This window comes from Dioscorea cayenensis, chromosome 2 (assembly GCF_009730915.1).
Source record: "Dioscorea cayenensis subsp. rotundata cultivar TDr96_F1 chromosome 2, TDr96_F1_v2_PseudoChromosome.rev07_lg8_w22 25.fasta, whole genome shotgun sequence".
Classification (NCBI taxonomy): domain Eukaryota; kingdom Viridiplantae; phylum Streptophyta; class Magnoliopsida; order Dioscoreales; family Dioscoreaceae; genus Dioscorea; species Dioscorea cayenensis.
In genome coordinates, this window is record NC_052472.1 from 16,359,196 (window position 1) to 16,373,583 (window position 14,388).

Sequence of the window (14,388 nt, forward strand, 5' to 3'; positions counted from 1 at the left end):
TTAATATACTCTAATACTGAAAAGGAACATGAAGCGCAACGTAAAAATTATATTATCTTGCACAAAAGCATGGAATAATATTATGTGAAAAAAAATCTGAGTTCTTAGAAACAAAAATAGAACTTTTGGGACTAACCTTGAATTAGATAGGAATAGAATTACAACCCTATATGGTAGCTAGAATAAAATTGTTCCCCCATTTGTTAATAGCTAAACAACAATTTCAGAGATTTTTGGGGTGTTTAAATCACATCAAACAATTATACTTAATTTAACAAAACCCAGAAACCCACTTTAAAAAGATCAGCCCTGGAAATGGGAAAAAATACATAGTAATCATGTAGGACAATTTAAATATCTGTGTCGTAATCTTCTGATCACAATTACCTGAAGAAGATGACAACCTTGTACTTGCAATAGATGTTTCTCTGAGAATATTGGGTAGCAGACGAGCAGTTTTAGAAATCGAGGGAAAACTGTGTAGGTATACCTGGGAAAACCATAACAGCAGTACTGTAGCAAGATAATCTAATATCCCTGGCGGTAACTTTAACAGTGTATATTCTAACAATCAACATTCAAACCTTAACAACTTTGAGGTATCCTGGGGTACAAAACCCTTCTGTAAAACTCCAAACCCTAAACCTTGGTCCAACTTAAACTGCTAGTTTTCATCATTCTGTGTCCTCCGATCTGAAATGTAGAGCTTATTCATTACACTCTTTGCAGCAGTTTAGATATTTTATGATGTAAAATGCAGATTGTGCCACCAGTTCAAGCCCATAAATATACCAAGCTTTGAAAGATAAAGGATTGCCTGTTGCTCTTGTTCAGTATGAGGGAGAACAACATGGATTCCGCAAGGTACTCACCTACATGCCACCGTAATTCTGTATGATTTAAGCTTGAAATTAAGTGATTGCTGATGCAATGTTAATTTATAATTGTTTCAGGTCCTAGAATCTTAAGTTCACAATTGAGCAACAGATGATGTTTTTCGCGAGAACTATTGGGCAGTTTCAAGTTGCTGATCCAATTTCTCCAATTAAAATTGACAACCTTGATTAATCCCTGCAATTGTTGAGATTTATGTAAGGAGGTAAACCATTTGTTTTCTTTCTTATTTGAATGCATTCATTACATGGAAAGCTTTGATCTAATATAATCGAATGAATTGCAATTTTTCAGTCCTAGGTTTTCAGTCACATGTGGACCTGCCATTGACAGGCGCTGGCAAATTGAGCAGGTGAGGGTCTCATTATTGTAGAACTATATTATTAAAAAAAAAGGTGAATTATATGGGCAATCCAATTTAATTCAGAATACTTAATTATTATTGTACTTGTTGAGTTGCTGGTTGGGGGAGGTATAAAGGACTTTTATTCAATGTTTTCAAGAACAAAGAATTGCACATCTTCTTATAGACACACATCTCGCTTAAGTAAAGTTTACAGTTATCAAATCTCTATAATATATGGTTGTCCCTCAAAACCAGGCAGAATATATTGATGTCTTGTTTGATTATTTTACCCTCGAAAACCAGCCGATAATTTCCTTTAAAACTAATGATTCTTCTACAGACCTCATAAATCATGTTTTCTTGCAATACTTATGAAATGAAATAAAATGATTTTTTTAAAATATTCTCATTTATGCTGAATTTGAAACTTTTTTTGTCAATTCAATATCTTCAAAATTCATTTGTTAACACATCTTAATTATACTTACATCTCTAATTTTAGTATTAAATGTGTTTAAGCATTGAATATTTATTTGTTTATAACTATGTAATTACTATTTTACCCTTTACTTCACTCAGATTAAATTTGAGCTTATTTAACATGTTTGAAAAAAAAATATTATAATTAAATATATGCTTGAGTATGATTAACAAAATGATTTGGACTATTTCACTTACAACATCTGTAATGAACAAAAATAGATGAAGTTAGAAAATCATTAATAATTTTTATTTACTCTATTGCAATGAGCAACACAAAGAACTACTGCAATTGTGAAATATACATATTCAATAATCATATATGCATTTCCATTCGGCAAGTCACATTGGTACAAAAACTTTTACATGGTCAGAGAGCCCAAATCTAGCCCAATGGAAGTTTGAAACTACATTTGGTGGTTCGATCAATTAGTTATACAAATAACTTAATTGGGATTCCATTAATCCTTGTTGACATCACGATGAATATATGATTGAAACCCTTTGATATCCATTTAATTCCATTCGGAGAAAAACAAATCAAAGCACACAATCCAAAAATATGGACGGTAACAAACACATGAAATTCGGTGTAGTAATAAAGAAATTAAGAAAAAAAAATTACAAAATGCAAAATGCAACCACTAGATGATGATATACATAACTCATAAATGGTAAAACTTATGTTGTCAAATTTGATCCGAGGATTGACCTAACAAAGCCCAAGGGTTAGGGATCAATAATTTTACCAAGGTTAATAATAAAATATATTTTAAAAAAATATAATTGCAATAATATAAAAAAGCATGATTAATTAAGTTTAATATTTAAATATATATATATATATATATGGTAATCAAATAAATACATACCAATTAAAATAAAATGATAAAAAGTAAACTGATAACCATAATCACTTATGCATACAAGGAAAATCATCATTGGCCAAAACATAGACCACTTTAGGTGGAAATCTTCATAAGAACACATTTAATAGATTGATGAAGAGTAATAGAACAACGTTCATGTTACTAGCATCCGCTAAATAATTCAACTCCCGCATCCTATAAAACAATATACAAGTTTCTATGTTTATGTAGAACTAAAACAGTGATGAAAAAAGTTAAGCCAATTCTACAATCAAATATTTGAACAAAAGGATAATTGCCTAGACACATGTAGATTACCTCTGAATGATTACTACGTCATGAAATTAGTAATATCATGTAGAATATCTGACATATTTTTATGCACATGATATAATTATGTAAAAAATTAAAAACTTGAACAAACAAAAAGAGAAGTGTTAATTAAGCATGCATCTTCTCGGATATTTTTGTTTGATTATTATCTTTTTGGTTGAGGTTACTTATGGTGTTTTATATGCAAATGGTTGGAATTCATCATCAATTACGTAATTATTTGAAACATTCTAAAACAAAAGTGGAGAAGAGAAGTTATGAAGAGGTAAAAGATTCTCATGCATGAATTCAAACATGACCCGCTAGTGTTAACCACCATGGGCATAGAGCATAATGCAAGATCAGAAAGCTCCATGGGCAACTTGTGGTACACACCACACCCGTGGTAGTTGGTTGTCAGAGAAAACCATAACTATATATAAGACAATGGAGGGTTTTCAAAAATAATCTTTGGCTTATGTGGTTAGGTTATAAGGTTTAGAACCATCTAAAGGCAAAAGCATGTATCAAAAGACTGAGGAGATCAAGGATTAATTGAAGATTTATCAACTTTTAAGCGTGGTTCTCATCCATCTAACCAAGTTTTTCTTTATACTTTTATTTTATTTTTTGTTTATTGATGCTTTGTCCGAACATCATGAGTTGTAAATCAAACATGAGTAAATTTATTTTTTCTAGGGTTGGGGTTAGTCCTATGATGAACAAAGATTTTTCTAGGGTTGGAGATTAGTACCTTGTTGAATCAAAGCTGCACCACGACTCACAACGGGCATTATGGAAACTTACCATGCCCATTATCTATACTTACAACTATCGTGATCAAGCCGTGGTTGCATGGAACCACCAGAAGCAACACAGAAGCCACAATGGCTTTACAATGGTTATTGTCAAGGCACATAATGGCCAAAGACCATGCCATGATGTGACTTGGAGCCCAAGCAACAACTTACTCACTACGGGAATCACAATACACGTGGTGAGGCCGTGGCGGAGCCGATCACTATAAATACCCTAGTTTTATCTAAATTTGGGGGGACACTTTTCCTGAATAAGGTAGGGTGATCAGATTTCTGGAGATTAGAGGGGTGGGAGACAGGGTTTCTTCCTTATGAGCATCATCAGAGAAGATCATGCGTGACAGGAATCTTCAAAGATCATAATCAGAGGAGCGCGAGTGACATGCGTCATCTGGATAATCTTGGGATCCTCTAATCCCAACCTTCGGAGAACTATTGGTGGGAGTTAGTCTAGGAATACATTGAAGGTTTTATTTATTCTTTATTTGGTATTGTGGCTCTCTTGTGCTTTGATGCTTTGCTTTTTATTATCCATGAGAACCTAATTCGAGAGGAATTGTATGTCTAGGTCCCTCGGTTTTTATTTATAAATCATGATTGATTAATATATATTGTTCTAGTTTTAATAATCATTGCATGTTCTTAATTGATTATTACTGTTAATGTGGATGAGGAGATTACGCCCCTATGTTGATGGCGCCCATGCCATGATAGATCTATGCAAGTTTTAAGAGGTTAGGCATAGCTAAGTTTCTAGATTAGGGATTGATTGCCCTTAAGCTTAGGGTTTAAATGGTATCTTCTCGTGGGATTTCTGCACTTAAGGCAAACATAGGAGGCTGGGGTGGAAGATATTCCATCTTAAGTTCCTAGTGATTTAGACCTAGTTGCCATAGCTTATTGGGACTAGCAAGCCTTTGAATTCCCCCAGTTCGATCCTAGAACACGATTAACACTTAATATCTTTCATAATTAATAATCAAGATAACTATAGTAGATACTCCCAACTCCTTCTAAGTGTGCTTAACGATGTCTCCAATTATATTGTTTGATAGTGTTGTACAAGTAAACTAAAGAAAGAGAGTAAACGATTAGACTATTGATTAAGTGAAAAGGAAGTAATATAAGCCTCTCGCCGTTCCTAAGGAAATACGACTCTCATGTTCACCCACGAGTTATTACTTGATAACCCGTATACTTACAATATTATGTTCGTGTGTAAATATAGTTAATGTAACAGTCTGCATCACATATCTATGATGCAGACTGTTACATCTCTGACTAGTGTGATCTCTTGTTCAACTGATCAGGTCCAAAATCTACTCCATAAAATTCAAGGGCTCATAGGCAAGCACCATCCCTACAAGTTGTTCAAGAGGAAGAAGTACTGGGGTTACATGAGCAAGCTGGAACATCGGCAGTGCCTGAGCCAATGATTTCTTGAGAATAAATACAAAGGACAGTTACTGCACAATTAAAGCAAGCTAAGGGTGCTACACTAAAAAGTGATGGTGATAAGCCCTACTCAAGCTTTCATGATCAAGTGGCTTAATGTTCCTAAGTTTAAGCAGTTTAATGGCTCAGGGAACCCTGATCAACATCTGGCTCATTCATAACAGTATATGGGGATTCAAGCAGCAACCCATCTCTTTTGTTGCGACAATTTGCCACTAGTTTAATTGGTGTGGCCTTTGAATGGTATGCAAAATTGCAACATGAATCCATTCAGACATGGCAGCAAATGAAAGACTCCTTTAGGGTCCGGTTCGGTGGAGTCATTGATAAAATCATTATAGCCGATTTGGCTAACACAAGGCAGAACAAGGATGAGAAGGTCATAGATTATGTGATGAGATGGCGTAACTTGAGCATCAAGTGTGAACAACCACTCAATCACGTGCAAGCAGTGGGGCTATTGGTGGGGAATATTGATAATTGGATGGCTCCATTTCTTAGCTCATCTGACATTCACACCTTCCAAGACTTGATCTCTCAAGTCAAATTGGAAAGAACTAGTCCAAGGGTAGTATACACAATGCAACCCACCAAAGTGGACAAAGAAAAACCAAGAAAGCCAGAAGGCATTAAGCATGTGGCCTTTACAACTGATAAAGTAAAGGAGGCCACTACATTAGCAAATTATGACAAGCCAAAACCACTATCACTTGGGAATGGAAGTGAACCACCTAAGCCTGTAATTTCTCTTCAAGAAAGGATGAACAAAAAATATTCCTTTAAAAGGCACAAAGTGATGAAGATATTCAAAGATGCATTGAATGTGGGTTTGCATCTGCCAGAGAACAAGCGACCAGAAGAGGTAGACAAGAAAGATCACCCAAATTTCTGTCCATATCACAGAATATTGGGTCATTCAATTGAGAACTGCTATGTTTTCAAGGATTGGATTGAGCGGTAGTATCAAGAAGGGAAGATCACTTTATCTAAAAATTTATTGCTCGATCAACCAGCAGAGCACACCAACTATGTGTCAGTGGCACTTCAAGAAGAAGCTTCATGGAGGCAAGATGCAGGGGGCATATCAGAAGGCATCCAAGCTGAGGGAGGTTTTCAAGTTCCCATGGAGCCTGCTCCTCTTGGAGTTCTAGAAGGCATATGGGAAATTTTTATCTCAAAGAAGTCAAGAAAGATGTTAAAGAAATTAGGAGAGCTCCCTGGTATCAAGTGGCGGAGAGCTCAAGACCCTGATGAGAAGCCCAAGCAAAAAGTCAAGAAAAATAGAATGATCAAGAACAAGAGAAAGAAGTAGAAGCAGATAAAGCCTGCTGAGTTCCATCATAAGAAGTCAATTATTGAGGAATATATTGACTCCTTAGAAGATTATCAGCAAAAGGAGAGAGCCCTAATTACATTAGGTGATTACTTCCCTAATGAGGTTAAGGACCTGCTCTCAGATTTAGATGAGTCTCAAGATGAAGACCCCATGGTTGAGACTTTTTCGAGTTATTTTCACATATGAAGAAGAAGCATGGGATGATGGTGATGACGAAGATGAGCTTGAGCTCTATTACCCAGATGAGGATGATTCTCTAACTGAGCAGTTATATATGATCGACATGAGAGACCATATGTGAGTAAAAAGCAAAGAAAGAAACGAGCTTTTAAAGAAAGGGGTCGGATGACAAATGCAAGATTGTGAGAAATACCAACACAATCCTCTGAGACAAGTGAATACTGTCCAAGAGAAAAGCCAAGAAGGGTACCTAAACATAAAATTCTCAGAAAGGTGATGCCATGTGAGGAAATTCCATCATTCATTCAAAGGGTGACATATGACCTCACTCATCGAAAGCCACATGTTCCAGATAGTAATGCTCCTTGGAATGAATCTGGAATTAGAGAACCTATGAATCCTTCTTTCTAGCAAAAGGAGACACATCCTCAACATAGTTATGACCAAAAAGCTGACATGGAGGAAGGAAGAACACTTTAACTTCTAAGCAATGTAAGAAATGGGAGTTGTTCTATAAGAAGAGACAAATTTCAAGAATTGTTTCAGAAGATGGTGGAAGAAAGGGTATTGCTTCTAAAGAAGAGAAGGGATGCTACAACAAATATGAAAAATTATCCTAAGTATTGTCCTTTTCATTATTTAATAGGGCATGCACTGGAAGATTGTAATGGTTTCAAGAGGTGGTTAAATAAAGTACTCAAGTCGGGTACCATAAACCGACCTAAGGAGTATTTTGAGATGTTAGGTACATGCTATGCTTTGACAATAAAAAAAAGGTATGATAATTGGTGCATACACCAAGATGAGGAGGAGGAGCCTCGAATGATTAATAATGTGCGAAGGCTTCTCGAGTAAGCACATGGCACTAAAGATAAACGAAAAGAGAAAGTAATTGACGTGAATGAAGACATTATGCAACCACGCAAGACTTCTTCTTCAAAGACATAAGACTAAAATATTACTGCCCATTTGATGAAAATTCCAGCTCAACTAAGTGTCTTCATGGGCTGATGATATCGCAGGAGCTCAAAGACACATTGATCCATGTCTTGCAAAACCCGGAAGAATACTAAGCTTATTTTGCTGAAGCTCATATGGCGGAAGCTCTCTACGCATTTTGTTCTCCGACGATTAATTTCTCAGAGAAGGACTTATTGTTGGGGATAAGCAACCACAATAGACCCTTATATGTTTCTAGGTCTTGTGATGGGACAAGAGTCAATCTAATCCTCATTGATTCAGGGTCATCAGTAAATCTGATAACACTAAAGACTTTGCATACCTTGGCTTTGGAGACATATCACCTATTGGCTGAAAAGATCTTTGTCCAAGGCTTTAACCAGCATAATCAAAAAGCCCTTGGGTCAATTACTCTCCCTTTAAAAATTGGAAAGTTGACATCAGACGTGAAGTTTCATGTCATCAACACTGATGCTTCCTATAGAGCATTGTTGGGAAGACCATGGCTACATGAAAACTATGTGGTTCCTTCCACTTTGCATCAATGTTTGAAATATATGAAGGATGATGATGTATACAATATAGATGGAGAGATCCAACCATTTGGTGTGCATGAAATCAACTATAAGGATGCACGGTATTTTGTGGATACACCAAAAGGGGGCAAGCTTTCTGCAGCCAAAGATGATGTCCTTATGAAAGTCACTAAAACTACCAAGCTCACTCAGAAGAAGGTTTGGTTTTTGCCTTTGAAACTGCACTTTGGAAGTGACACGGAGCCTTTAGAAGAAAAAAAGTTCATGAAGACATACAAATCGCTCACTCACTTGCTCGTCGTCACAAGAGGAACTGGCATTTTGGAAGTGATGGTTCTGACAGAGAAGAAGCTTTATTCCTACCAATTTAAAAAGAAGAAGAAGATGATGATAAAGTTCTGGTTGAAAGCTCTCTTCATGTTACAAGAATACCGGAGGGCCTTCACAAAAGCTCTTGATGAGTTGCATGTTAACTTGGTAGAACGGCTCATCACCTTCTATGTGCCTTCTCGCCATCAAGAGGAGAGAGGGATTCTCTTTTATAAGTCTGATCCAAATAAGTCTAATGCTGAAGATATTTTGATGAGCAAAGCAATGGAATATGAAGAACCTTGGCCTTTGAGGATTCCAGATTACTATCCTCCTAAGCTAAGAAAATTAATAAAGCAAGCTGGAATTAGTTTGAAGCATTCGAAAGACAGGCATATTCTCTTTGAGGGACTTTGGCGCCCTTTTAAGATTGCTGTGCAAGGTCAAGGCTTAAGCAAAAAGGGTCTTGGGTTTCAAGATGAGCAAGTATATGAATGTCGCATGGTACCACCTGTTGAAGGGTCGGATACAAGGGATGAAGATCCAGTTGAACACGTATTAGATAATCACCTCGTCAAAGATATAAAATTGAAGGACGCACCCCCTAAATTTGAAGATGGAGGGCAAGCGACAATTGATGAGTTGGTGGACATCAACTTGGGAAGTGAGGATGATCCTAAACACACTTTCTTAAGTGGACAACTAACTCAAGAAGAGAAAGAAGCCATTCTAAGCATCCTTGCAGAGTATATTGATTGTTTTGCATGGAGCTATAAGGAGATGTAAGGGCTTGACACAGAAGTAGCAGTGCACAAGCTCGCCATTAACCCTAATTTTCAACCAGTGAAACAAGCACCAATAAAGATGAAGTTTGATTTGTAGGAGAGCGTCATTGAAGAAACCAAGAAACTAATTGAAGCTGGATTCATAAGGGGAGAAAATTACCCTGACTGGATCGCCAGCATAGTGCTCCCCCGTCAAGAAGAAATATGGGCAAATCAGAATATGTGTGGACTTCAGGGACTTAAACAAAGCATATCTCAAAGATGATTTTCTACTACCTTTTATGGAGATCATAATTGATAACACTTCCTCTTATGAGATGTTTTCTTTCATGGATGGTTACTCTAGGTACAACCAAATCAAGATGGTCCCAGAGGATGAAAAGCATACTACGTTTCGGACACCAATAGGCATCTACTGCTACAAGGTTATGCCATTTGGACTAAAGAATGTGAGGACAACATATCAGAGAGCCATGAAAAAAATCTTTGATGATTTGATTCACCAAGTCGTGGAGTGTTATATAGACGATTTGGTAGTAAAAACACAATCAAGAGATCAACACCTCAATGACTTGAGAACGGTGTTTGATCGTATTAGAAAATATAACTTGAAGATGAACCCTATGAAATGTGCATTTGGGGTATTATCTGGAAAATTTCTTGGTTTCATCGTAAGCCATCAAGGAATAGAGATTGACCCCTCCAAAATTAAAGCAATCATAGAAATGCCACCTTCAAAGACATTGAAGCAGCTGAGGTCCTTCTAAGGACATCTTGCCTATATCTGAAGATTCATCGCCAATCTTTCGGGCAAGTGTAAGCCATTCCCAAAGATGGTGAAAAAGGACGCTCCCTTCAAATGGGACAATGAGTGCCAAAACACTTTTGAAGAAATCAAGCACTACTTAACGAATCCCCTAGTGTTAGCAGCACCAATTGCAGGAAAGTCATTGATCTTATACACAACAGCCTTGGATGGATCCCTTGGAGCTCTGCTAGCTCAAGAGAATGAAGCAGGTAAGGAGAACGCCCTATACTACCTTAGTAGAATGTTGGTGGGTGCTGAAAACAAATATACACCAATAGAGAAGCACTGTCTCTCCTTGGTGTTTGCAGTAAAGATGCTTCAGCATTATTTGCTCTCACATAAAATCATTCTTATCTTAAGAATAAACCCACTCAAATACTTGATGACCAGACCACTACTCATTGGAAGATTTACAAAATGGGCATTGATACTCATGGAGTTTGAAATAACTTATACTCCACAAAAAACAATCAAAGGTCAAGCATTGGCAGATTTTCTTGCGGCGCATTCTTTGCCTGATGAATCTCCTTTGAGATGTGATCTCCCTGATGAAGAGACTTTGTAATTGGAGAGGAAAAATACTATTGGAAGATGTTCTTTGATGGAATTTCTTCGGTCCAACCAGTTGTTAGACCTAAAATTCCTCAAATTAGAGCTGGCATTGGACTCATCTTCATTTCTCCTAAAGGTGGGATCCTGAGATACTCTCTTTTTTGTTGAAGCAATGCACTAACAATGAAGCAGAATATAAAGCTCTTATTGCTGGATTGGAGCTAGCAGTCAATGTGGGGATTCAAAGCTTGTAGATATATGGTGATTCACAACTCATTATAAATCAAGTTGAAGGAAGTTTTAAGACTCATAAGCAAGAACTTCTTTAGTATCATCAGAGAGTTATTGAATTATTGGAGCAAATCCATGATGTTAAGCTGGAGAGAGTTTCCAGGTCAATTAATGGAAAAACAGATAGCTTAGCCAAAATGGCAAAAGAGCTGGCTGATCTAAATCAAGAGGAGATCCAAGTCACCATTCAAAGTAGGAGGGTATTGAGTTCATGCCTTGATAAAGGGTTGGAGGGATCCTTTATTAAATACTTGGAGTATGGCAAACTCCAAGATGAAAAGTTGCTGGCAACGCAGTTAAAAAAAAGGACGACGAGGTTTACCCTTGTTAATGATATTTTCTATCGAAGATCATATGATCAACTCCTACTAAGATGTCTTTCGAAGGAGGAGGCTGAAGAAGTTATGCATGAAGTCCATTTTGGTATCTGCGGAACTCACCAATTAGGACTCAAGATGTGGTTAAAGATCAAACATATTGGGTATTTTTGGCCAAGCGTGATTAATGATTTCCTACAATATGTAATATGGTGCAAACTGTGCCAAGCTCATGGGGATTTCACTCATCAACATCCCAACCCTTTGCATCCTACCATCTCTTTATGGCCTTTCGAGATGTGGGGACCGATGTGATAGGCCCTATTAAGACTCCATCATTAAGGGGGCATCACTTTATATTAGCTGCCACTGACTATTTTTCACGATTGGCGGAAGCCATTCCTTTAATGGAAGTAAAGGCAGAAAACATCATCAAATTCTTCAAAGACCATGTGCTACATAAATTTGGAACACCTCGAAGGATCATCTCTGACAATGGGCGAGCATTCAAAAGTTTCAAGGTTGGAAGGTTTGCTCAGCATCACAAAATAGATTGGAGGTATTCCTCCATCTATAATGCTCTTGCAGAAGCATTCAATAAAACATTATCAAAGTTGTTAAAGTAAGTAGTTTTAAAAAGTCAAAGGGATTAGCACGAAAGGCTTCCTGAAGTTTTATGGGCATACCGGACAACATATCGAACAACAACTCAATCAACACCGTAATGGTTAGTTTTCAGTACAGAACCTGTTCTTCCACTTAAAGCCCAGATTCCATCTCTGAGAATTGCCTCACAGAATGAACTCACAAATGAAGACAGAGTTCGCTTGCGTTTGGATGAACTTGATTCTCTAGATGAAAGAAGACTGGAGGCCCAACAAAATCTTGAGGCCTGCAAAGCAAGGAGGACTGTATATTATAGAGTTAGTCTACAAAAGTGAAGCTTATCAGCTAGCTGATGACGATGGAAGAATACCTATGCCACCCATTAATGCGTGCTTCTTAAAAAAATATTATCCATGATGTACCTGTAATCCATGATATGAAAATGTGGAAAAAGGGGGAAAAAGAAGAAGAAAAAAAGACTGAAAAAAAAAGAGAAAAAAAAACTTGTGTTTGTCTATGACGGAATGTCCAGTGCTCTTGTTTGAGCAAGTTGGTCAAGCATGACATATGCTTCTCGAGGCAAATTACGAGTCCCATTAACTTCTTTTTCTTCTCCACTTAAATAAAAGCATATTGTAAAAATTGTGTTTGTTTATGACGGAACGTCAATCCTCTTGTTTGAGCAAGTTGGTCAAGCATGACCACATCAAGTTAAAGTTGAATGAATAAAATAGGTAGGACCTAAACCTAAGCAACGAAAGTAAAATAAGCCAAATTCGAAGATAAAAATAAGCTAAGCCTAAAGTTGAGCTTTTGCTCTCTCAAAGTTGGCAAGAGCCTTCTTATATGACAATGAGGGTTGTAATTTGTCGCCACTACCCCCAAGTGCTTCAATTTGTTGATGAATAACAGCGAGGGACTTGTTCACTTCTTCAATGGGAGGAGCATCAGATAAGAGGCTCATTCTTGAGGAGATGATTTGTTCTTTTTCTTTTTCTTGCACTTTCAATTCTTCCCCTAGGGCTCTCCATTCTTGCAATTTCTTTCTTATTTGCATGAGCTCCATATTAGCCTTATCCATATGTTGGGACATTGTTGTGAGAGACAATTTGGTTTTCTTTAGCCTTTCTTCTTTCACCATCAATTCCATCTTTTTTGCCAAGTTTAGATTGTTTCCTCCATTATTTGTGTCATGGGCAATCTTGGTCATATCAAGTACTTCATATATCTTGTCCCTTGTGATTGAAATGTCAGCTCCATGTGTCATCAAGTTTTTGTGTAATTTTGTAGTTTCCTCCCTCAAAGATTCGTTCTCATGAGGATGCGATGATTTCACCTTTTCAATAAGCTTCTTTACCCAAAAAGACTCGAAGCCCATGTCTTTTCTTACAAGTTGACATCATGTGCAAAGTCAGAAGACAGAGAGTCATGTGCAAAGGGACTCATCATCGGGGAAGGAGCTTCATGAGGATATTCAATAGAAAGGAAAAAGATTAAAATGAGTGAGATTGGCAATTAAGGAAAACAGGGAAAGAAAGACTTGTTGAGTAACATACATATTGAGTTGGATCCCGGTTTGGAGATGCTAGCTTGATCCTCCCCATGTTCATTTATGTTATGAATGGCACCTAAATGCAAGGAGAACCACATATTTAATTAGCTAATAATAAAAAAAAAAGAGATTGAGATCTACTCGAAGATAAGGTTTGAAATCAACAAAAAAATAAAAAGAAAACGAGTTTGAGATCTACACGAAATAGAGTTTGAGATCTACTCAAAAAAGAGTTTGAGATCTACTCAAAGATAAGGTTTATAAAAAAAGAGTTTGAGATTTAGTCAAAATAAAGTTTGAGATTTATTCAAAAAAAAGAGTTTGAGATCTACTTGTGGGATCGAAAAATACGCGTCTGGTATCATGTCTGTGAAGAAGACACCATGCGGCACATCGAAACACAAATATCATATTTGTTTCGTGGATTCTTCCATTTCTAATAGAGGCAAGCCTCTATTATTAATTACCCCAGACAATGTCTTGGGAACCTCCGATTAAGGGCTCAAATACAAGTAAAAGGGCAAGAAAAATTTGCAAATTATAAAATTTATTTATTTTATTATATGAACATGTTTATTACATCACTTATATATATATATATATATTATATCATTGCCGCTGCCTATGCCTTGCCACTGCATTGCCTGCCTTGTTGCCATTTTGAGATATATATCTCGTTATCGCCTTGAAATTCACCACTGCCTGTGCTTTGTCACCACGTTGCATGTCTCATAATCATTTTGAAATGTCTTTCTCATTACAGCCTTAAGATATATATATATATATATCGTTTCCATTTTTCATATAAAAAAAGGGTTCCGTTGCCGGGAATTGAACATTCTTGTTATAGCCTTGGACCGAGTAATTTTGTCGTTGCTCTAATAACAACATGTCATCAGTATTTGATATATTGGCCGAACCTTTTTCTTCATTGCTACATATCCCATAGTGCTCTTCATGGTTCGTATCATTGTAGTCACCA

General features: G+C 36.8%; 1 protein-coding gene across 1 annotated transcript; it reads left to right on the top strand.

The window, feature by feature from the left end:
• The first annotated feature begins 7,784 nt into the window (after positions 1-7,784).
• On the top strand, positions 7,785-9,281 carry LOC120273155. Its single transcript, XM_039279801.1, has one exon. It carries the CDS (start codon positions 7,785-7,787, stop codon positions 9,279-9,281), a length of 1,497 nt encoding a protein of 498 aa, XP_039135735.1.
• The last annotated feature ends 5,107 nt before the right edge of the window (positions 9,282-14,388 follow it).

Coding starts and splice junctions, on each gene's coding strand:
- LOC120273155 (XM_039279801.1), top strand. CDS start 7,785: ATGGCGGAAGCTCTCTACGCATTTTGTTCTCCGACGATTAATTTCTCA.